The sequence below is a fragment of the Seriola aureovittata genome, chromosome 1 (assembly GCF_021018895.1).
Source record: "Seriola aureovittata isolate HTS-2021-v1 ecotype China chromosome 1, ASM2101889v1, whole genome shotgun sequence".
NCBI classification, from domain to species: domain Eukaryota; kingdom Metazoa; phylum Chordata; class Actinopteri; order Carangiformes; family Carangidae; genus Seriola; species Seriola aureovittata.
Genome location: NC_079364.1, coordinates 11180571 through 11205509, shown reverse-complemented (window position 1 = coordinate 11205509; position 24939 = coordinate 11180571). Strand labels below are relative to the sequence as shown.

General features: G+C 39.5%; 1 protein-coding gene and 1 long non-coding RNA gene across 3 annotated transcripts in view; one reads left to right on the top strand and one right to left on the bottom strand.

The window, feature by feature from the left end:
- The first annotated feature begins 391 nt into the window (after positions 1 to 391).
- LOC130171618 (uncharacterized) overlaps positions 392 to 24939 on the top strand; it is a 31893-nt gene continuing 7345 nt past the window's right edge. Inside the window, exons 1-2 of the long non-coding RNA XR_008828174.1 lie at positions 392 to 576; positions 11563 to 11758. This is a non-coding gene — a long non-coding RNA (uncharacterized LOC130171618). The remainder of the gene's footprint in view (positions 577 to 11562; positions 11759 to 24939) is intronic.
- Positions 10137 to 24939, bottom strand: part of LOC130171604 (protein diaphanous homolog 3-like) — a 161429-nt gene continuing 146626 nt past the window's right edge. For both annotated transcript variants that reach the window (XM_056379666.1, XM_056379672.1), the window contains one exon: positions 10137 to 11756. In XM_056379666.1, coding sequence (XP_056235641.1) covers positions 11386 to 11756 — 371 coding nt within the window. In that variant the 3' untranslated portion in view covers positions 10137 to 11385. The remainder of the gene's footprint in view (positions 11757 to 24939) is intronic.

Below are 24939 nucleotides of genomic sequence, written 5' to 3'. Positions count from 1 at the left end.
AATTAGATGAGACAAGCTGTTTATTTCTCTAGCATGTTGTAGCTTTTGGCCCTAAACTTCATTTTAATCTTAATTCCTTCATTAGGCAAATACGACAGTGACTCCCTCTAAACTAATGCAATTTGCTGAACATGTCCAATGAACACTGCATGGTTGCATGTGAGCGCATGCATTAAATATAGCCGCAAAACACACCAACACATTCATAAGCATGTAAGCTCACAGACACACAAACAATATGCAGCTCTCCATATTAATCTTTCTCTTGGCCGGGACTCACTAAAACGTTATCTACTTGTCTGGTTGTCTCTAGTCTCGAGGGAGGAACGTGCATGTGGCAGAGCCTGGTGGAGCAGAGTAGGTAGGGCAGACACAGGATTTGTATGCAAGGGGAGGAACCTTTTTAGAACTGTGTCTGGTCTGTCCAATGCTCGGTGATTCTCAGTGGGAAGGGAGCAGAAGCCTGCTCAGTTGGAGGAAAAGACTTATGAGCTTTATTGATCACAGGCTCACATAGAGAGGGTGGCCTCCTTCGGCATAAAACAGAGCTTTTTATTGACATGAAGACTGCAACAGGTAACTGAAATATTCTCTAAAATGATAAGCTCAGTGGGAGAGGGTTGGGGGAGTTGGTGTTAATATAAAAAAAAAAACAACAAAAAAACGTAATGTGTTCTGTTCTTAAAGGTCTGTGGGCAGCGGAGACACAACTCTGGCTACTCCACTTTACCAGAGGAAGATTATGGCATCAATACATATCACTGGGAAAAAAAAAAAGAAACAAAATCATACATGCTCTGCTGCACACAGCACGTAAAGATCATACTATCTGCCTCTGATTCACTGGGGCACAGTAGAATTATTACATGTGTATATTGTAAGGGTCACCCTATTGATGAAATGTCTATTTTTAGATAATGACGTTCAACATAATAACAACTACGGCTGTTAGGCGTAGAAAAGTCAAGCAGCAGGGTTCTTTTTAAGTAGCATTTCTCAAATAGTTTTCCAGTGTGTTGTGTACAATAGTTCAAACTGTGTCAGAAGGGGTTTATATCTGTTGTGTTGTGCAGCAACATTAAGTGAATTGAGTGGAATTGAACATGAACAAAAACGTGTTGTATTGAACTGTGCTTGAACGTTTTATAAACTGAGCCTTGAATTGGGAGGTTGAAAAATGCCATTGGGGAAAGGACTGAACTCTGGGGCCTGTAAGTGACGAGTGTGATGTTTTTTTTTTTTTGTTTGTTTGTTTGTTTTTTTGGTAAATCACTGTAAATGCTGTGACCTGGAAAATGAATGTATGTGATTGGGTGGACAGGGTTTGTAGTCATGGAGGTGTCTGTAGTGGCTGTTTAGCCTGGGGAAGCTGCTCCAGAAAAGCAGTCTTTCCATTTCTTTGCCAACTTCCTGCATGAGCGTGCTCCAGGTGATTTGTACAGCCTGTGGCTTGCCTAGCTGCATGCTCATCAATTCTGTGACAAAGTTCAATAAGCCAAACTCCCCACACCATTTCCCTGTCTTCCTGAGCTTCACCAGGCAACAGTTACTGCTCCTGCTGTCCACGACTCGACACACGAGGCAGGTGTGTGAGTAGGCACAGAAGTTAATGCCAGCACTCTAATTTGAAGATACTCAGTTGTCTTATCTTATTTGGGAGCCTGCTGCAGTGAGTTGGGGGGGGGGGGGATAAACTGGGGCTGAATAGTTGTTTACCAGTCCACAGTTGTTGGCAGTTTACCACAGCACTCGCTCTGGCAGCAGTCAGCACATGGTGTCTGACCCCCTGTTGTACCCACACACACAGAGAACGGCTTGTTTTGTTAAGCTGTGGAGATATGTTAACCCAAATGTGTGTGTGTGTGTGTGTGTGTGTGTGTGTGTGTGTGTGTGTGCGTGTGCGTGTGCGTGTTTGTGTGAGCAGGAAATGAATCCTCAGCAACAGGTAATTTATTATTATAAAATGACTTTGCTCATTGGAAAAATAAGTATTATGCATGATTGATGGACTTGAACGTGAGGCCCTGACTGAGATGTTGAAATGCAATTTCAAGGCTGCAGTTAAAAAAAGAAAAGAAAAAGGTATTCTGCACAAGAAAGACAAGGATGTCAAGAAACAAGGACATCTTTAAGCACGAAAAGATTTAGCAGTTTAAAATATATATATATATATATATATATATACAGAGAAAACACAGCAACTGCTTTAGGGATTGACTGGGCTCTGAGGGAGATAAAAAAAGGGGGTGTGTATATTTTTAATGACAAATATTTATCAAATTTTGTTGATCCATAAGAAGATATATTTGTGGTTTTAAGGACCAAAAACCATCTCATCTAGTTTTACATCTCCTCTCAGGCTTCTCTCCGGAGCGCTAGCAGCAAAAGGTCAGTGTCTTCTGATTGGTTGATTGTTTTCTGAGTGATCGAATAAAAATATAGCAGATTTCAGAACGCAAAGAAACCAAATCCTGTAGGTTGGATGCTGGGTCCGGTTGGGCTGAGCTTGGGGCATGGCTGAGGGCGGTGACTGCTTTGTTATGATCACAAAGTAACAGGAGTCCTGATGGCTTTCTCTATGGACTCAACGCTTTGATAGGCTCACGTATTAATATAGCACCTAGATCTGCTTTATAATCATAAAGATATGGAAATCTCACTTTATACAATATGGGACCTTTAAGTTATAGGCAATTGTGTCTGTGTTCCAAGTACAGACAACACAGTACTGAAACAACGAGACAATGAATGCTAATTTTGCTTGGATCAGATAATGGCCTTATTTAAATTATAATTTAGTTAAATTCATACTTATTCTTATAAGTTCTTGGCTGCCTGTTTCAAGACAGCATAAAATACTTACGAAGAGAAGATTCAATGATTTCCAGTGACGGATGAATGATACTGAGATATCAGAGTCATATGTGATGGTCAGGTTGCTTCATGATGCCAGATACCTGCACACCGCTGAAGAATGTGTTTGAGACAACAAAGCTGACTTCCCTCCCTGAAGCCATCACTGCTCTCTGGCATACATGTAACAAGTGTAGCTTCACTGTTGTGGCATACCAGGATCAGTGCCAAGCTGACACAGGAACTAGCAGCAAAATATAAGAACAGGCCATGTTCCCTTCTAGCCTGAATGTCCCTCTCTGAAATATGGTCAGGGATTAGAAGTGCAGACGAATGTTAAGTCTCACATCTTCTAGTTTGTCTGTCTTACAGAGCACGCACACAGGGGAGGACAGAGTTAGCTATTAGCCGCAGTGTAGACTGGAAAGCGCTTTGGTTGGTGAGTGTTTTTAAAATTTATTCTGAGGCTGCGCTCACTCTTTCATTCCCAAGTGCAGTGTAGCTGCAGTGTTCCTGGTTTAACAGCACTGTGCTGGGCAGATCTAACAGCATAGAAAGGGGGTGAAAACTAGTGTGTTCACTTGGATGTTATGTGTACATCACCACCAATCAAAGCCAGAGCCAATTAATACCTGCTTCTACTGTAGAGTCATTTGACCTGGGAATGAATGCCGACTATACCCCTTTCCATGTCCAGTGGAAAAGGGGCTTTAGTGTCTTTCCGTTACATTTCTTTGCCATTATTGTGTGTTCTGTACTGTACAAATGTTTGAGAAACTGCAATTTATCCTTTCCAAAATGTCCTGAGTTTTGTTAATGAGTCACATAATTGTGATTTTACCAGTTTTCCAATGGATAAGAACAATCTTTTGGATAAAACTCAGGGGAGGTAGATCCAGTACTTGACTCAAGTGGGTTGGGTTGGTCTTCTAATCAAACACTATTCTTTTAGTTTGCTGATCTCTTTGCAGACTAATTTTAAGCAATTATTCTATTGATTATTTTGATACATTTTTAAATGAACAAATCCCTGATATTTAATAGCATACCACATATAGGAGCATGTTTTGACAGCCCCTCCCGACATTTCTCAAGTTTTGTTTAGTGTTTACAGTGTGTTCATTTGTTGAGGGCTGCAATAGCACAGTAATTATGTGTGTCTGTGTTGGGAAGGATTATAGGATGTGGGGTTTATTTGCATCTGAGATACACAGTTTTTACTTACATCTTGCATAAGCTTGTGCACATTAGGTTGTGTGTGCCTGTGTTTTAAACAAGGACAGCAGTTAGCTGAGGTACAACACCTTTTCTCTCATTAGGCTCACTAAACAAGATAATGATTCCCCCGAGAATCTGTCTCCATCGCTCTGCTTGCCCTGTCACTCTCTGCATCACCATCACCATGGTGATCAAAGCCAGATGTGCGCACTTCTGTTGCCGCCAACAAAGCACAACTGTATTGAGTGTGTTTACAGTTGTCACTCTGCTCAGTGCCATAGCCCTGAGGGAATCTATGATGTACTGCAGCAACATTAGACAAACCTAAAAACACACCCCAATTCTTGTCTTAGACTGTCACACACACACATTCTTCAAATGAAATAACAAAATTTAAATTTGACCAAGGAAAGTCAGCTGTAATTATTGTGTGTTTGTTTTATACAGCTATCACTCAACACAGACAGTGTTCCTTTTTTCTTTTTTGTTCTTTATAGCGCATTTGAACACTGAAATAAAGGTGAAGCAGTTTCAGCTGCAGAATTGTTGTTTTACCGCAGTTTTGAATTTTCAAATATACTAGCATTTCTCACCTTTCTGTTATTTTTAAATGTTCCTTGTCTTATTAAAGTAACATGTAAGTATGTCATCATGATTCTAATTGATCGGACTAATACAATGGAAAAATGTGCAATCTCATAACTGGGATTTGTCTTTTTCATCAACAGTATTAGTGACTCTTGTTGTTTAATTCCTCTCCTATTTATAATCTTGTTTTTGAGCACATGCTGAGCTGGAGTTTGTCTCCACTTCTGCAAGTCAAACTTATTAAACTACCAAGAAAACAACCAATAAAGATCAGCTGCTGCTGCTGACAAAAACAGCAGCGAACCGAACAGTACAAATTTGTTGTGACTACAGATGAATGAACATGCAGAAAGTTCAGACCACAGGATACCATTCAGCTATTTGAAAAGGGAATAAATCAGCGCACTGGGACAGATAGCAAGATATATTCAATATCTGTTGTGATATTTTGCATGATTGCCAAATATGTTCTATTTGTTTGAAAAGTGGTGAGGGATGAGTTTTCCATCTTTCATTTCTTTTAACAACAAAAACATCAACAAACATCTCAGCGAGACAGAACAACAAAGACAAAGAACTGAGAGAGGGCAAAAATTTACACTAGTGTAATGAAACAGTGATCAAAGAAACACAGAGAAGACACACAAAAACACACCTGCAGTGACAGATGGAGGTAGCCCCGGTAAAGAAGAGAGAGGGCAACACAGCGCCGCAAGAGAAACTGATAGTCAGGAATGAAGGAGGAATAATAAAAGATGGTGAGAGGAATCCGTTGTTGATTTAAGTGAGCATTCAGCCACAGAGCATAAGCATTTTGCACAGACATGAACATTTCATCTGAGATCAGTCTGGCTTGATCTATAAACAGTGAGAGCTCGACACGTCCCTGGGTGACACTATCAGGGTGTTGGTTTACCACCTCAACTGTCTCCTCTTGGATCTGAGCCCAACAACAAGGTGACTCGGCTTAGACTGTGCACTGACTAGTCAGGTTGTGCCACATAGTGATGCTCTTTGGTGCAGCTTCACAGCTACAAACAAAACAAAACAAAACAAAAACAAAACAAAACAAAGCAAAAAAAAAAAAAAATCATCAGAAAAATATAAAAGAGAAAGTACATCCAAAAGACTCTCCCAGGACTTTTAATTTATGATTAGTTGAAAGTAAAACAATTGAGAATAGCTCAAGGATTTCCGCATTAATGATCAATTTTACTTTTAGAACCTAAACATATAATGAGGAGACTCTGTCAGGATCATAAAAGATGTTTCATGTCTTTCAAGAAAATGGGACTTTTAATGGTTTAGCCTGTGCCCTGAATATTAAGTTAATGTGCGATTAATTTGCATTGGTAAATATGTTTTACAGGAAACGTGATGCTCCCTATAGAGATCCATTTCACAAAATTTGCAACATGCAACCTGAGATTTTTATTCTCATTATTAAATATTTCACTAATAAATAAATAATAAAGTTGCAACAAGTCCTCCAATCCATACAAGCATGTCAGTCGTTTGTTCCTAACCTCAAATACGACCCAGAGGAGTGTTTCCGAACATAGCGCCCCTACCTGCGGCAGGAACAACAAGTCCTCCAACCTAAACAACCATATAGGTCGTTTTTCCAGCCCTCTGAAATAGTGCCCCTACAGCAGCATGCGTACCGGACCTCGGTTACCATACTAATCTCGCAACTGTACAGAGAGCAGCGTACTGAATGTTGCCATGGTTACTGTAATAACTGTAATGGCTTGGTTAGGTTTAGCCATTAAAACTTCTTGGTTAGGTTTAGAAAAAGATCATGATTTAGGTTAAAATAAGTAGCCTTCTTCCTCAACATCAGACGATCTTTGAGTAATAACAACGAACAGTCATGGATAATAGAAACAATATAAACTGCTGGTTTCACATGGGAATCGAACACTGATCTCCTGTGTTATATTTTTTTGACCGATCAATCCACCCCAACCTCCTCATAACACGGACTTTGTCGCTCTTTATACTACGTCACCGCACTTTTCCCTTTGCTCCTGTCATAATTACTATGACGACTAGATGTCACCTAACAACAAAACCTAATTATGGCTCATAATAAGTTGCTGCACAAACGACCTGTCTGCTCATTTTTCACAGGGGGACAGTCTCGTTGGTGAAATGCTTGTAAATCACTTTTGTAAAACAGGCTCCCTACTATTCTTACAACATAACAATGAAACATTTATATTGCGTGTATTTGCAAACTTTTCACTGCCAAAGCAAAATGTCCATTATGAACCGTGTCTGCAAAATGGTTACTGCTAATGAATTTGTTTGTCTCATTGCATGAGACAGGAAGCGTTGACCTTTTCAATTTTTAACAAAAGCATGAGCTTTGTGTGGCATCAGCCAAATAAGCCACATACAACAAGATGCAGGATGTGAACACTAGACTCTTGTGTTTTTTCTACCCCCCTGTGACTTCAGTGACACATAATATCTACAAAGTTTTAGTGACATTTTTCAGTTATCTGTCTCACTTGTGTTTGATAAAGCAGACGCATTTTAACTTTAGTTAGTAAAGCAGTCTACACAGTCCGTGCAGCAGCTCAAATTTCACTTACTCAACCGCAACCTGAAGTGTCTTTTCAGGCTTCAAGTCAATTTACTTCCATCTTACCTGCCTAACTGCAGTGATTGTGTATTGGGCAGCCGGCAGAGCTAAAATGCAGGTAATCACAGGGTAGTACTGTTGCTGAGCATTTCCAGTATAGACACTGATAGAGGTCTGATACATAGCCTGTGCCAACACTGTGTAAAAAAAAAAACATCTAACTTTCTAGATTGTAAAAAAAAACTTGATGAAATGATCATAATCCAGGCACAATTACATCTCCACCAAAACGGATTTGGCAGTAGGAGCGAGGGATGGATGGCTACAGTCTTCCTAAACTTTCTTTACAACTGTAACTGACACCACCAGCAGTAGATTAGAAAATGATTGTGCCAAGCAACCTGACAATACAAAGTGATTTTTGCACCATAAAATTCCACAGTATGATATGTACAGGCTGTTATAAATACAGCATTGCTCACTCTTTGACTCTTGGGGAAAAGAAATAGTGACAAATCTGTTGATCTGCTTTGTACCCCCCCCTCCCCCCAAACAAATCCTCTGACACATTTTTAACTTCATCTCCAATCAAAGAAGCCCAGATTGCAATCTGCTCCACAATATGTTTTGCTCCACTTTATTAGGCCCATAGATAAACCTCATGGCTGGAACACAGGCCTGTGAGTAATGAGGGCTCCCTCGGCATAACAAGATCCTACCATCCTTATGCTCTCCTTCTCCTCTCAATTTGTAGTGTCGATGAGTTTAGCTGGTCATTTTCCTGCTCTCCTTTCAAAGGACCAGGCGCACACAGATGCTGTAACGAAATGTAATCATATTTTAGATCTTGCAAGCACGCAGGCAATTAAAGAGAATGTACTGTCAATATGTAGGCAGCTCCAGGTTCTTCCTCCTGATGTGGACTAAATGTATTCTGGCTAATCGCAATTAGACAGAGTGCTCTTACCTGAAAGAGAAAGAGAAAGAGAGAGAGAGAGAGAGAGAGAGAGACACACACAGACACACACGAAATCCTTTATGTTGCAAGTTTTTTTTTTGTAAATTACAGCATGCAGAGTACATTTCTGTAAAGATGTAAGACAAACTAGAGGCTGAATTCATAAAGCATTTGGTGTTACCTATGTTTTTGTACCTGAATTGCTTGTAAATCAGAAGCATGTTTACAGACATTGATTATCCTGTATTAACATCACGGCACATCCTCAGAAAAGCCACATTAGGCAAAGTAGAAAACCCCAATACACAATGCCCTAGATCAAAATAACATTCACGAACTCCAGCGACACAGATATGGAGGTAATTCTCTGTGGCATTGGAAAGAGTGAGAAAAAAAAGCACTTTTCTAAAGCAAAGTTTTTGGGGTTTTTTTGTTTTTTTTTTTTTTTTTACAAAAAGCTGATGTACTGAAGAAGGTGTCTGCTGCAACACCCTTGCAGAAAACCATGAAAGACCTTGAAGGATAGCAGTTTGATTTGAAACTGCTCAGTAAAACATGTGCTGCAGCCAGCTAAAGCTAAATCAAGGCCACTGGAGGAGCTTGGTTAACAGCTACTTTGCTCACCCAAACTGCTGAGTGCATCTCTGGGGATGTGCTCATCTCTGCTCCAAATGGGCATAGTCGTGTCTCTCCCAGTGCTGAAGATATTCACTAGCTGCCAGGCTACAGCAAGCAGACCTTGTCAGACAGCAGGTTAACTGGTTGGCAGATCTCTCTTTTGAATCTGTCAATGTCCGGATTATATGGGACTTTTTGGGGCTTTATCGACTGTATATTTATGTGACGGATTTATGCTTTAAAAGAGGCATATGTTCAGCACAGTGACTTTTAACGGCGTGTTTAATTTGTAAAAGTGAGTGATTAAAGTTCGCACATGCTCCTCAAAAGCTTCGAATCAGGTGTGAATTTTATTTAGAAAATTTAACAATGCAAATAGACTGAAACTAAGATAAATCTGGATTTTTATTATGTGTACACATGGTTATGTAGCGTTTTATGAGTCTATTCATGAATCATAAGACAACTGCTCATCATGTAGCAAATTATGTACTGAGTAACAACAAAAGAAAAACCACTGCACACTACAGCCTCTTTATACTGTATGCGGTGCAAACAAGGCACTACATGTTTAGAAGTCCAATTATTAGTTTAAAAATAAGTAAATAAAAATAAAAGATCAGAAGAGAAACATACAAAGGTCATTCACAGGCAGTGAATTAAAATAGCTTCCAGCAAGTTGCTGATGGAGACCACTGATATTACACCTACAGCATTCTCTCAGCAGCACATTCTCCTACTAAAGGTATGAATATAGCCCAGAACAGCAGTGGAAGGACATCAAATTTCGATCACGCTGATCCTCGGAGCCAAGCTGATGTGGAAAGAGACAGTACAGTGGATAAAGAAAATACTGTGAACACTTGAGGACTTAAAACAAAGGACTGAATCATCACTTGGGAGAATTTGGGCACAGATGACCTGAGCACTTTGGAGCTGTGTTGATTTCGTCATGTTGTCTCCAACGTGTTGATCAAAGTGTTTTTTTTTTTTAGCTCTTTTACAACTGGCCAGTGCTGCTAAATACTGGACCTTCAGTTCAGGTTTATATACTTGTGATTGTAACAACGATATTTCAAAGGTTGTAAGGTGTTTAGATGATTTTGTGGACCTCTGTATATGATCACTGACAATTATTATAGGATAGCCGTAGCAAGGATGTGATCTGTTTCGGCTCACTAAAGTGATAAATGTTGTAAGTATAACGACTTTCAGCAACAACAGAACAAAAACAAAACACTAACAGCAACACAGACATTGACATGCATTCATTTGAGTCACATGTTATGTTATGTATGAAAAGACAACAAAGGCTTTTTGCTTTATTTTATTGTAAACGTGTCGGTAAAAGTGAGTGATATGAATAAAGATACAACAAATACGCTTAAGATAGGAGTCATTTCAGTAGGAATGTAGAAGACCAAAAAACTGAATCAGTTCTGTAGTAACCTGTGGCTGGATGAACTTGTTTCCTTTGTGCTACATTTTGGACAATAACACTCCTCTCTGCAGACTTGTTCTCACTGTGTATAAAGGTTCACTCAAGCAGTATAACACAGTGACAAATCAGTCTAATACAACCAAAATCAACTTGTCAAATGACTTCTAATTACCGTTATATCCTGTGACTCGTACATGTTGATCCTCTGTTTATATATATGTATTTATATTTATATCATGCAGATAATATTTTTATGGAAAATACAAACAATTAGATAAATGTTTTGAATATAAAAGACACCCCATCACCCCACAAGGAATGAAAAAGATTCAAAGGGGGGAAAAAAAAGAAAAATATAGAAAATAATTAAATACCAAACATACCATACATACAGATATGATTAAAGTCTGTTTTATTGTACATGACTAATAACATGCACATAACTAATGTGGAATTAAAAACTAAAGTAAATGTCAGTTAAATATTGGGTAAAGCTTTCAAATAAATGCTAGAAGCTATTATAGGAAATGCCAAGATGAAAGAAAATGTGATATAATTTTTATTTTTATATTAATATTGCTAGATTACAAAGAAAGTGCAACATTGCATGTTTTACTTTGAGAGAAAGTTCTTTCCATTGTTAGGAATATATAAATGACAGCCAAACATTTTTGGCAGTGACTTTGCAGGATCAGGTTGAGACTCTGCTGAATCTAGTTGGCTGTTGTTTTGTTTTATTATCTGTTTTATTTTTAGCATTTAATATTTTTATTAAATCAGAACTTTTGTAAATCAGCCTCTATTGCATGAAGGACATTCTGTGTGACCAGTTTTCTCTGCTCTACATGCCAGGGTTTTCTTTGAGTACTGTTGACTGTTAAGACATGGTCTTCAAATGAATTCATATTTTCTTTTTAAATTTATATCATGAAGCTTTAAAAAAGTCCCTGTTTCCCTAGTTAACGTTAATACTTATTTAGTTAGTTAGTTATTTGATTGTGGTGTTTTACGCCTGACAAATCTTTTATAACTTTCTCTTAATATAAATCTTTTTGGTCACATTCAGAACATGTTTAGATGTGTATACATTCATGTTGTTTCAGAGACAAATGATGACCCTCATAAGGCCCTGAGTCTGGCCAGGAGGGCCTCCACATCTGACTCTCCATTGGTGCTGCAGCTGTTGACTGCAGCACCAGTGGAGGACGGCTGTAAAGCTGGAGGCTCTGCTTCAACCTCCATCTCTTTCTCAGTCACTTTAACCGCCTCTCTCTCCACCACCCTCTCTCTGTCCAGCCCGTAGCTGTGACCTGGGGCGTTCCTGTACCTGCGGCCTGAGTCCGAACACGCCGCAGCCTTCGCCCTGGCTGCAGATGGATGGCTCTCAGACTCGTTATGGGCCTCCTTGGCAGGGGAAGCTTTCACTGCCGCCGAACCCACATTTATATTCTGCCGAGAGCGAGACCTTTGCAAAGGCGCCTTGTTGTTTTCTGTGAGTGAAAAACAAACAAAGCAGTGAACAAAACTGAGAGAATGAGAGAGAGTAAATTAAGCGTTCATGACTGATTAGTCAGATTGCAGATTAAATTATAAGCAAGACAGAGAGTTGGAGAAAGGGTTAAAAAAAAAAGCAAGCGAATGAACAGAAAATGTGCCAGTCAGTCAAACATACTGCAGCAAACATAAAATGACCGAGAATGGATGACTGGAAAGTAACAGGAAGCACTTTAGTAAGTTATGCACATGCAAAACAAAGCAAAGCTACATACAGCTTATACACATGAGCTCACTGTACACACCGTTAGTATGGAATCCAGACTAACGGTGTGTACAGTGAGCGTGTGGACGGATACACACACAAACGCACACCGTGGAAGTGTATACTGTGTATACACACAATGATGAGGACAAATTTTCTGCAGCAAAACATGGCATACAGCCAGCTCAATATGATGAAATGGATATGGCTGATCAACCGCAGCAGAAACTCAATAACATCGTGCGTCGCCCTTTTCCAATCTCCCAGTCTCTTTCCCTTTTCTCTTACATGACACCCTCCCACCCAGCTCCACCTCCCCTGATTCCACCATCATCATCCATTCTCCTTCCTCCGCTTTTCATCTCAGCTCTCTGCTCGCACAGTAGTCCTCTTCATCTTTCTTATTTCTCTTACCCACCACTCCACCACACCCCACCCGTCCACCGTCCTCCCCCTCTCCTCAGCCTCCCGCCCTCCCCTCTGGTTTCCGACTTAAAACACACACCCAGACAGAGAGTGGAACAGAGCGACGGCCCAGATCAGACCTACGTTCTGAATTATAATCCCTCTGAGTAGATCTTAGACTTCATCATCAGTATGTGTGCGCTGGAAGGAGAGGGTAAATCCATATTCATGTGACCTTGAGCGTCAGGCTGAGAGGAGTGGCGCGAGGAAAGACACCACCGCATTTAAAGTTTCCTGAGCCTGAAATGTCTGGCAAACAGGAGTCAAACACAGCAGAGCAGAACAGAGCGACCCGCTCTGTCAGCCAATCGGTAATGAGTTTGGAGCGTGGCCAGTCAGTCATGACAGTGTGTTTTATGGGCCGCGCTGACGAATGACAAGGAACGTCCCTGAACACAACCTCTGACAAATAAATAAGGATAAAAAGAGGAAAGAGAGGAGACAAGAAGGAACCGACGGCAAAATTAAGCAAAGGAAGCCAGCGATCACACATACGTGCACAGACACAGGCGCGCAAGCACACGGAAGAACATTCACACTAAAACTCGATAGGCAAACAAGAGAAAAGAGAAAAGACAAAATGAGTAGTGTGTTTCCTTGCTGCTGTTACCACGGCTGAAAATCCAAGTCTCCTCTAATTATCTAACACTTTCTGCTCTCTCTTCCTGTTGTTGGAGTCTCAATTGTAAAAGATGACAATTATTCCCCCACTGTCATTCCTCTTGCTCCACACTCCCTTATCATGTCCTGTTCCTCTCTCCTTCCTCTAAAAGCCTGTCGTCTACCCCCCATGCCTGCTCCTTTGTGCTGCATCAGGGCGATGCCCCACAAAGACACATTTCCTTTACAAATAACACACTCACAGATTCAGAGCTGATGTTGGGGAAATTATCAATTGTGTTATCAGCAATTTGCATTTTAATATCTTGTTTACACTTCTGTTGAAATTTTAAACTGATGCCATTTCTGTCATCTTGGAAAGTAGGAAAGAGACACAGGCGAGTTCTATCTGACATAACTTTTGACTAAATTCAAACATGTGACTCTTTGAATTTATATTTATTTTAATATGTATTAGCATGAATTATCATTTCATTATTTTCCGCTGTGTGTGTACCCTCGTATGAAAAACACATACTGGAGAAATACAAAGTACATATGTGTGTGTATATATACATTTCAAAAAGAGATTTAAAAAAACCCACACTTCAATAACAGCTCTTATCCAAAAGTGCATTTCTTTTCTTCCTAACAGGGCTCTGGCCTTTAGTGGTGAACATGATCAAAGTGCTGGCAAGTTCAGTTTCTTCTCACTCTGCCTGGCTGTGACACCTAGCTGCCCCTTCCTTTGAAGCCTCGCTAGCTTCTCAACATATGCCTTCATCTAAGCTGTAAAACATGTCTGAGAGATGTAAAACACGTCTCATCTCACGGGTTGCACTCCTTTAACCAGCAACTGACATTGGTTTTATAGCAGAACGAGTCAAGTGGAATATCAATTGAAAGAGCTGCTTTGGATTACGATCAGGAATTTGAAGACGGAAACCGTTGTCTTTTATTGAACACGTGCCGAGACGGTTGAGGTCTGCATTTATCCCTTTCAGACAATTTGATACGGAGTTACATATGTGATACGCATTCTGATATAAAAATCATACATACACTTAGAATCAGTACATCTCAATGTAGCTTAAACTTGTTATTGTATTATTGTTACTATAAGATTATTCATTGTAATGAATGGAGATGTTTCACAGGCAATGAATGAATTCAGATTTTCTATTTCATTTCAAGTACCCAGTGCGAAAAGCCCCCTAAAAAAAATCTATCAACCTCCTTACCACTCCTATAACCTTGTTTGACTCCCTCCTGACACACACAAACCTGAAAACAATGTACCCAAAATAAAGAGATTACTGTTCTCCAACGCTTTTGATTAAAGTCATAACACTGGTCTCCTTTGAAACGTACCTCCTTAAATTTTTAAATAAAAAGTCAAAATGAGTATAAGAGATACTGAACCAAAGTTACAAAGGCGCACGCATGGTAGGCATGTAAATCATTTTTTGCCTCTATGGCATAAGAAAGGGAATACCAGGCCTATAAGTAGCATCTGTCATGTGGAAAACATTTTGTAGCCATAGCTACAATTTTCTAACCAATTCTGTGTCAACAGCTGCTGCATTGACATGGGGATCTGAAAAAGCTTTGCACAGATAGAATAGGGAGGCATAGAGCTTTCAAATGAGGTAAAATTTGTCAAGGTTGTGTCCAATACAGACCAAAATTCACCACAAGTACCACTCCCAAGGCCAAAGTGTATTTTAAAAACATTACCCACAATGCCACTCCGCCATTGACAGTTCAATATGCTCATAGTGGCTGATGCAACCTCCAGCAGAGATGACTGTTCTCCAAACTCCAATTTTTCGTCATTTCATCAAGTGACATCTGAGGCAATTTATCAGACGCCACACAGCGCCTTCTGGGGCCACAAAAGACTAATACAACATTTTCCTTATATGCAGTAGGCCTCCCCCAAGACCTGTAAACACACTTTCTTGTATAAAATCAGTGGAGTTCCCTTTTAGCAATAAGCAGTGACCAAAAGGACACAGTTTTGGACAGTCCCCAAAAAAGTTTCCACTTAAATTTTGGCAACTGGGTGTTTATTCACCATGACTGCATGGTCATCGCCATCCATCTAAATCTCTGTCATTAACACTGAATGGGTGCATGTCCTTGTGAATAAAACATTGCTTCAGTTATTGCCTTTGACCAAGAGAAGTTAGGGACAAGTAGCGTAAGTTGCACTAGATCACTAACTTTGTTGTTAGCTTGCCTCAGGTTGACTGCTCCTGCAGGCAATTATTCCGTCAGTGCTTCATTGCTCTTGTAGCTTGCTGTTTTCTTAAGAGTTAAGTTGTTGATGTCACTTTTAAAGATATAAAGGTATTGTTGCATGTTTTGCATGCAGTGTTTTTTTCAGTCAACATTTCTGGCAGTATAGCACATGGTGCATTCTGACATTTTTTTTTCCACCACTGAAAGAAAGGGATCAATTTTTGCAGTACAGCACAGTATTTGTATAGAATTTGGGGTAGTTATAGATATAGAAGCATCATAACTCAACGTGATAGCACTTCATTGGAAAAAGGTTCCCTGCCCCATATTACAGTGTGAGAGGTATTCCTTTACTACATTTGCAAATAGCAGCAGGAAGGAGTTCACATTTCCTCATGTTAGATCATTTGCTCCATTTATATTTGACTGATGCAGATGAGCTTTTACTTATCCCTCTCCCTCCTCCCCACTTCTGCTCTCTTGAAGTTTGGAGAAGTTCGGAGGCAGGCAGGCTGAGGCAGGGAGCCTCAGCAGAGACTCAAAGTGAAGTCTAGACTGCAGCAGTGCTTGCTTGTCTTTTCCTTTTCGAGTGTTACACCTACACTGGCTGTCACCATTGTGGTGACAATGAACTCATCTACATGAAGAGCTGTTAAGAGATTGGAGCAAAACAGTCAACACATGAGAAAGCCCGGAGACTGGTATTTTCCAGCGTCTGTAAAACATGAACACAATGTGATTTTGCTAAACTACCAGTCTATCACAGTCCTCAGTCAGTCGCTGTCCGCTATTTTGCTGGGAGGCAGAATGAAGAAGAAAAAGTTGAAAAACAATGATAAAAGGGCTGGCAGACTGAGCTTGTTGTGTGTCTTCTTGCTCTCAGCTTTGCTGTAAAAGTTGTCTTTAAACTGCAAGTCTTGCAGCCCACAGCCTTTTAACCAGCTACTGACACTGCTTCTGTTGCAGCAGAAGACAAGTAAAATCTCTAACAAAACAGACTAATCGCTGCTCTGAATGGTTTGAGAGTATCAGGAATTTCAAGATGGAACTATGGTGGTTTATTAAATGTCTGATAGGATGGCATTTTGTAGGAATGTAAAAGGCCCTGTCCAATAGAGAAAACAGAGCATTTCTTTTTTTTTTTTTTTTCCCTGCAAATAGCTGCAGAGAGGAATTCACATTTTCCTCTTGTCAGATCATTTGGTCCATTTGCATTTGCCACTTCAAATACAGATGCAGATGAGCTTTTCCTCTCATCTCTCAACCCCCCCCCCTTCTCTCCACTCTTATGAAGTTTGCTGTATTTGATCACTTTAAGAAGAGAGTAGTCATGCAGACTCGCAAAAATACAGGCAGTGAAGTGACTTTTTCTCTCTGCAGAGTGACTGACACAACAAGTTGAAGTTAGCAAGATCAAACACTCACTTCTACACCCGCCATAAATCACAGCACAGTGAGCCGGGTTGGCAGTTCGCTGCATGTTCAGTCTAATGATGACTATTTGCCCTGTTTTTTCCATCTACAAGTGGAACATCACTTTACTGCACAATGATCAGGTAATGTATATGGAGAAACAAGATTTCAATTTGTGTAAACTAGGGATAAGGCAATGATTAATTTAATTATTGATTAAACCATCATATCAGAAAATGGTGAGAAATGATATAAGAATTTACAGGCATAGCAGATGCTTTCAAATTGATCAGTTTGTTCAACCACAGGCCAAAATAAAATTCTATTAAACTTACAATAATATAAAACTAAGTGAAGCAGCAAATCCTTATATTTGAGAAACTGGAAGTTCCCATCCTGGTAAAAAGGTGAGAAAACCTATGATTTACATAGTTTGCTTTCAGCTGTCAGCAATTGGTTGAAAGCACAATCATTTTAAGAGTCTGGTCTTCAGTCTCCTTTTTCAATAAAGGTTGCTTATATTCATTATAAATTAATTTGACAATTTTCTTGTTGAAATCTGTCAAAATACATTGGAAAATACCCAGCATAACATCCTAGAATCAGTCTACAGTATCTTATTTTATCCAACCAACAGTCAAAAAATCCCAAAGACAGTCAGTTTACTATAAGACAGAGAAAAAAAGGTTTGGCTTCTTTTGCTTGAAAAATTACAATCAATTGATTGATTACCAAAGTAGTTGCCAATTCATATTCTGTAGATCAACTGATAAACTGACTAATTATTTCACCTCTTAATCGCTTTTCTAACTGTGTGAAATGATGCCTCTTTTCAGACCCTGCCAGACGATGGTGAATATTAAGAGTGCACAGTGGAAGAGGAGACCATGTTTTTACTGTATGTCAGCCGGCAATTAGTCGGCTAGAGGTGTAAAAGTACATTCACTATGTTCTTCTGTATGAATCAAAATGGACATGATGTTCTAACTGTATGTGGCTCGTACAACAATTATACAATGGAAGCTGAGCCTTCGTCTGATAAATCACCCATTCACCAGACTCACATAGAAATAAAGGGAAATTCTACTGTGGTTCCACTCATGTGAGAACAGATGAAAGGGCTTGATGAGTACATTTATCTATGACTAACTAAACTCTCAACCAACTGCATTTGCCATAACAACTGATTGAAAAGGAGGGAAAAGAGGTGCAACAGAAAAGCCTGAACCAACGGCAGACTGAGCAGGTGTTGAAGGGTACAAGAAGCAGACCAGAAAAAAACAACCCTCAGAACTCCCTCCCCTCTAATGGACAGTTTTACAATGCCACTGAGGTCAGACTAGAGATGCAAAACAACCTCCTCTTTTTGTTTATGTGAGTGTGAGACTGTGTGTTTCCTGCGCTGTGGGAAAACTCTAAATTAAATGTGTGCTTGTACATCTAGAAAGGAGACATGTAGAGGAAAAGCTTGGTGTCATAAATGTGTGTGACGCGCCCATGTCACCGAGTGAGCCTTTTAAAAGGTAAAAAGCTAGCAGACAGCTTGTTAGTTTGCCCGTGTGCATTAGGCTGGCTGTAATTAAAGATCATTACCTGGCAACACACCAGTCATTGAAGGTTTGTCCCTTGCTTGCTCATTGTAGTTAACTGTGTGTGCAGAGGAGTCTGCTGAGCTCCTCTGTCACACAGAAAAAACAGCAGACAGGATTAAAAATAAGGAGGAGGCAGCAGGCAGTGAAAGGAGAGTGGAAGGAGGACAACAGTGGAAGCAATGTGATGATGAGGGAAGAAGATGACAAGATAGACAGAACAAACAGCCTCAAGACAGTGGCATTATTTGGAGGCAATGATTGTGATTTGGACTAGACTAAAATAGAGTACAGAAAAAGAGAGGGAGCAATAAGGAGAGCAGAAGACGATAAAATAGGAGACACGGGGATAGATTGTTCAAACAGCACTATAATAATCCCTGTGGGTAATGTGCAAACCAGCACTGTTATAGGTAACTGAAGCCGGTCTTGCTCTAATGTATATCGAAGTGTTTTCCTTTGTTGAGCTGCGATTTCACTCCCAGTTTTTCTGTCGCTCCTTTCCCAGATTTAACAATCCCAAATATCTTTGTTCAAACACAAAAGAATAGATCATAGAATAATGGAAAAGCAACATCAATTGGAAGCGTTTTAGAACGATGTGTGCCAGTCTGCATTCATCTCTGGCTTCGGATTTTTTAGTTGTGCCGCACTCTATATAATTTTTTCTGCCACAGCATTAACTGGCTCCAAATGGCATTTGTTTTTGTTGGTTTTGGTTAAACTACCAGCTGGTTGTGAGTTTGGGGGCAAACAGTGCTGAAACAATTCATCGATCAGTGGATCAACAAAAATAAATTGAATACGAGAGCGGGTGTTTATTTATCTTTCAAGTCACTTATCAAGCAAAAAAAGCCAAACATTCTGCTGTTCCAGCTTGTGAGGATTTGCTGCTCTTTCTCTGTTATAAGATTGTAGATTTAGCATCTTTGGGTTTTAAACTGTTAGGTGGAAAAATAAAACACATCTGATGATGTAATTGGTCTCTGGTCTTGTGATGGGCTTTGTCTCTTATAGATGTCTTATAGATTAACGATTATAACAATAAAGAAAATAACAATAAATCTTACATCTCGTCAGGCCCGCTGGACGCATGTGTCTTGTTTGAGTGATAGTGATGATCAGTCCAAAAAGAGAACGGTGTTGGCTCCTCTCAATCACCACTTTGATCCAGTTCAATTGTAAAGGCCCAAAGCTAATTTTAGGAAAATATCCTGCTCATGTGCTTTTTGAGTAGAGCTTACACAACTGAAGAGCCTTTAATTAGTTTCATGTTTTTGAGATAAAAGCAGCCTGTTATTTCAAGTGTAAAAAACTATGACTTGAAAATAAAAGCAATATAATGGTGATAAGGACCTCCTTAGAGGAAATCTATGAACACACTAAGTGAAGCCTGCATAAGAACCAGAGCATTTCACAGAAAATATTGGGGGCAGTTCCTTGACATTTATAGGTCACACTCTACGACTCACCTACAAAGAAATCCAAGGTAATAAACATTCTTGTAACATGCTGGACATGGCCATCGTTATTGCACAAGCAGCAATATGCACATAAAGGATGCACTTATAAAGACATGTCAACACATTTCTTCTGCAACGCATAACCAGATGTTATTGACTAATATCAAAATCAAGTTTACATGACAAAGTGAGCGAGGAGTTGGTGGGGGTGTTGCGGTGGTTTGCTGCTTAAAACCAAAAAGGGCGATATGGAGGATATGAAAGCGCTGAGCTGGATGTCCCTCAAGTCTTCTGCCCCTCCAGTGTGAACCCCAGCCACTGTGAGCTGCAGCCAAGCATGACATTGCGTTAGCACGCCTTGGTGAGTCTAACAAAGCCTCAAAAGTGAGCCCGGTTCCCTGCCACTAGTATAGCTACCCTACTGGCTCACACTGCACAGGAAGCTCTATTGAGAATAAAATTAAAACTAAAAAAAACAAAGCTTCTGCTTTTGTGGACCACAAGATTCACCTCTCCAGTGTCACATGCAACTGATATGACGTTTTCCAACTCTTCACGCGACAACAACATTGTTACTGTGCCAAATTCATTCTAGTAGCATTTTCAAAAAAGTGACTGACAGACAGCCGGCATGGCTCAATATAGACAGAAAACTGTGCATAATTGAAGGTTTCACTGTTGCTGATGTAGCAAAAAGAGACGTATCCGATGTCACACGGTGTGTGGAAAACTGTTATTATCATTATGGTGTAATGGCTACTATGTATTGCACACATAAACCTGATATAATCACACTGTTTAACTGTGCTCTGAGGGAAAAATAAGTTAAATTAATGTTTGTTACCAGCTTAGAAACAGCATTTTCCACAAATAATGACTTTCCTTCCTTTCAACTTTGCTGCCATATGATAAAATAACTGGAGAAAAAAAAAATCCATCTCAGGCAATTTTTACATCTGTGCAAGTTGTTAAAATGTATTCATATATTTAAAAAATTGCTGTACCTCAGGGCATGGTCAGCAATAACACAAATATGCAATATGTAACAAAATGGAGTAAAACATGCAAAAAAAAAAAAAAAAAGGTATGATCCTTTACAATATAAACAAATCTGTCCGCCTGTATAACAAGGAGGAACTACACCTGGCAGATGGTTGTAGCAGCGCTGGCTCTTACTCCTGCTTTACTCTCATTATAGCTACATGCAGGGTAATGGACTGACAATGTTTCCTTATACAGGGACAGCATCGCTTCCTGGGGTCTCTGTCTCGCCTCTCTCTCCCTCTCCCTCTCTCCATGTCTCCAAGACACACTCGCACTCACATATAAAAGCATCAGACACAAACACAGCAAGACAACCTGACAGACACACATCACTGCATAGAAGCAAAGATACACACACACACACACACACACACACACACACACACACACACAACACACACACACACACACACACACACACTTCTTTTTTTAATAAGCACTGGCTATTTCACTGATACAGGTGTACAGCCGGCATACCCTGCTGCCTCTGGCATGCATTAAACATGTCTTGGTTTCAGGCTCTGCTACCTGTTGTTGTTTGTGTGGTTACTGCTGGTAAATATCCCCAGCAGTCATAGACTAATGCATATGTATTTCCTCTCAGTGGCTTCACACTAACTAAGGTTTCCTATCACGGCTTTCTCCGGTGGTGTACATCTGTCACACTGGGACAGGAAAATATTGATCCTTCACAAGTGTTCAGACAAGAAGCTGAAATGGACTCGTGAATGTATCTGAAGACAGAGGGACGGACAGAGGCATACATTTAGCTTCCAATCAGTCAGTTACATAGATTAATGAATTGGTTGACTGAGAAGTTAATATGATAGAAGAGGAGCATAACGACTGTGTTGTTGTGTGTTGTGCACACAGACTCCAGTAGACTCTACAGAACATAGCGGACAGCCTGCATAATCCATCTGTATCCATCAGGCATTTTCAATCCTCATTTTCCTGATGAATTCTTCCGCACATAAAAATTGATTGCAAATAAATTTTGAAAAGAATACAAGGTTACAAACAATTCTTAATAAGAATATGAGTATAATTCATGTTTTTTTCATTGCTGGTGTATTCCTTGGTGTATCTCCATGGTCCAGGTACAAGATGTAGCTAATATGTTTAATATAATTAATATTTAGTTTTAAGTTTATGGGTAAAAAATTAAAATTAATTGGTAACACAAATTCTTTCATCAGACAACTGCTGATTTAAATAATACTGAAGAAATCAATCAATTCTAGGCTGTTTTATGTAGACCGTGTTCTTGTATTGCTCCTTGGTGTGTAGACAATATTTAATATTTAAGAAGTCTGGCTTCTTTTGTTAAATACAAAAATAATTTATATTCATCAACGCAAGGTATCATTAAAACAATACCTGACCAAAACTCAAGCATGTTCAGGAACATTTCCATTAAGACCCACCAATATATACAAGTGGTCATTTCGCAACACCTTTTCATCTGGTGACAATAATTAACACCCTTAAATGCAGCACAAGATGGAATCATCCACTGTCTTAACATCAAAAGGTGATTAAATATTTCCACCTCCGACTGAAGTCTTCTATTATTTGTCTCGTGTAGTCTCTTTAAGGTGTGTCTTTCTTGCCATTGTTCCTACTGCCAGCTGAGGGCTTGTGTTTAACACTCAGGCCGACTCCGACAGCTCTCAATATGCAGAGCCAGTCCTGCCAAACAGACTTATGAATTCCAAACAGCCCGAAGTCATGCTTCATATTTCATTGAAGTTGAATATTTAAAAAGATCAACCCACTCAAAACCCTATAAAACCTATCGTTCTGGGGCCTTGTGTCCTAAAAATAAAATCGCATCTGCCATATCGCATTACAAACAGCCACATCAGCCTCCATCTCTTAACCATTTCCTTCTGTCTGTTCCCTCCTCTCTCTGACAAAACCCATCTGGTAACCAGCCTGTCTCCATCAACACAGGTTTTGCTCTCTCTCTCTCTCATTCAAACAACTGCACACTTCTTCCTCCCTCCTTTATCTTATTCACTTCCCCTTCCTCCCATGCTGTCTGCAACTCCAATTTTTTTTCCTCCTTTTATTGGTACTGTAACTCTCACCCCTCAGCTGTCCTTCAACCTCATCTCTTCTTAGGGGATGGCTGAGACCATCAGGTAGAAAAAATTTCTTTCTGACTGTAAAATGGAACTGGTTTCTTACTTCAAAAAGTCAGCAAAAAAAACAAACAAAAAAAAAAAAAACCCATCAGATTTGAAAAAATGCAGCAAAATTTGTGGAGAGACTGCTTTGCAGCCTGCTTCTGACAGCACAGTCTCAGTCAGATCAAACTGATCCAGACTCATAATTTAAAAAAAAAATCCAACATTGCCTTATCAAAATGTAAGAAACGGACAGGGTAGCAAGAGCAAGTTTCACCCTCATAACGCTCATAGCAGCCCTGAAGGCTTTGCCTGGCTATGAAATAAGAATAACAGAATAAAGTGTTAAGCATGAATTTATCTATATATTTATTATGTCTGAATTTTTAAGCTGAATTTGAGCATATCCATAGCATTAATTTGCCTCGAAGTGCATTAAGTTAAGTGAAGACTTCACAGCGTGTTTACATAAGAGCACATAGCGCAAATATCAGTGACTATTTAAACTTGGCTAACCTAAATTTAAATTTTAGGCTTATTATTTTGGGTATTATAAATAAAGATACTGAAACAAAAGAGTTTCAACTTAAAAGGAATATTCTCTGGAATGTGCCAAAACAGCATTCAGTAACAATGGGCCACTCTGTCACTCATTAGAAAAACACATCTACTTCAGAGAAAGCAGAATTACTGATTTTAGCATGAAGTCAAAACGGTGCATCTACATGAAAATATTACTTAAATATATACCATTGTTAATTAGTTTCTTTCCACCCATGCATAACAGAGAAGTAGTATTATTAATCTAAATATTGATTACTTTGACACAAATAACAAGGTAATAAGAAGGAAAAGTGAACAAAGAAAAGTAGGAAATATCACTTCAAAAGAACTTTCTAGACACTGACTGCGCATTACTGGTTAAATAATGTCAACATCACACCCCAATTAAGCCTAATGGTTTTGAATGTATGTATTGCAAGTGGTGATGGAAGTCGATATCAAATGAATCAAAAAATGTGATTATCATGACAGCATTTATGAGGATCTACCAGATGTACTGATACAGAAAACAAAAGGGTTTTGTACATAACGTACTGACCGAAATTTACAATATGCTAATTTTGTGCTTCCACTTGATTACAGATAAAATCTTTGATGAATAAACTTGACACACACATGCAGAGGCCTGTGGGCAGGAACGTCTGCACACACCCACCCACCAGTTGGCAGGAAAGAAATTAGATCAAATCAACCCATACTAGAATTAAACAAGCCAAGGCGGTGAAACCCAGAGTGATGGTGACATTAAATAAATAAATACATAAATATCATTAATATAAAATTGATAGATCTTTACATTGGGTGCGAAGTGTGAAAAGCAAAAGCAAATCAAAGGCAAATCAATAGATATACCTAATGTAGGCAAAATACATCAACAGAGTAAACACTGCAAGTCAACAAAGAGTAGAAGAGAACAGAAACCGTGCGCATGCATAGACTGGCACATTTTTCATGTTTTGATACCGTTTATGAAAACCTTACACTTCATGCAGCTGGCTCAAAGTAAAACACAGATGTGATTGTGGCTTTTGCCTGTGAAACACAAGTGAACTAGCTAAGTGGAGACAAATTTGGATTTTTCTGGCTTCACTAATTAGAAAAGACAGCAGCAAGCAGCGAGCCCACATCCCGGCTTCAAAACAACCCATTAGAAACTTATGGGTCACGTCACAGGCTCTACATGTTTCTCTGCGATCCACTGTATGGCTGAAGGGCTTTGAGGGCTTACTGTGACCCACACAACACACACACACACACACACACACACACACACACACACACACACACACACACACACACACACACACACACACACACACACACAAAGTTAGGTACTGCCTTAGTGTCATGTTGCTCCAGAGAAAATCCGGAATTGGCAAAGTGTTTTGTGTGTGAGAGTG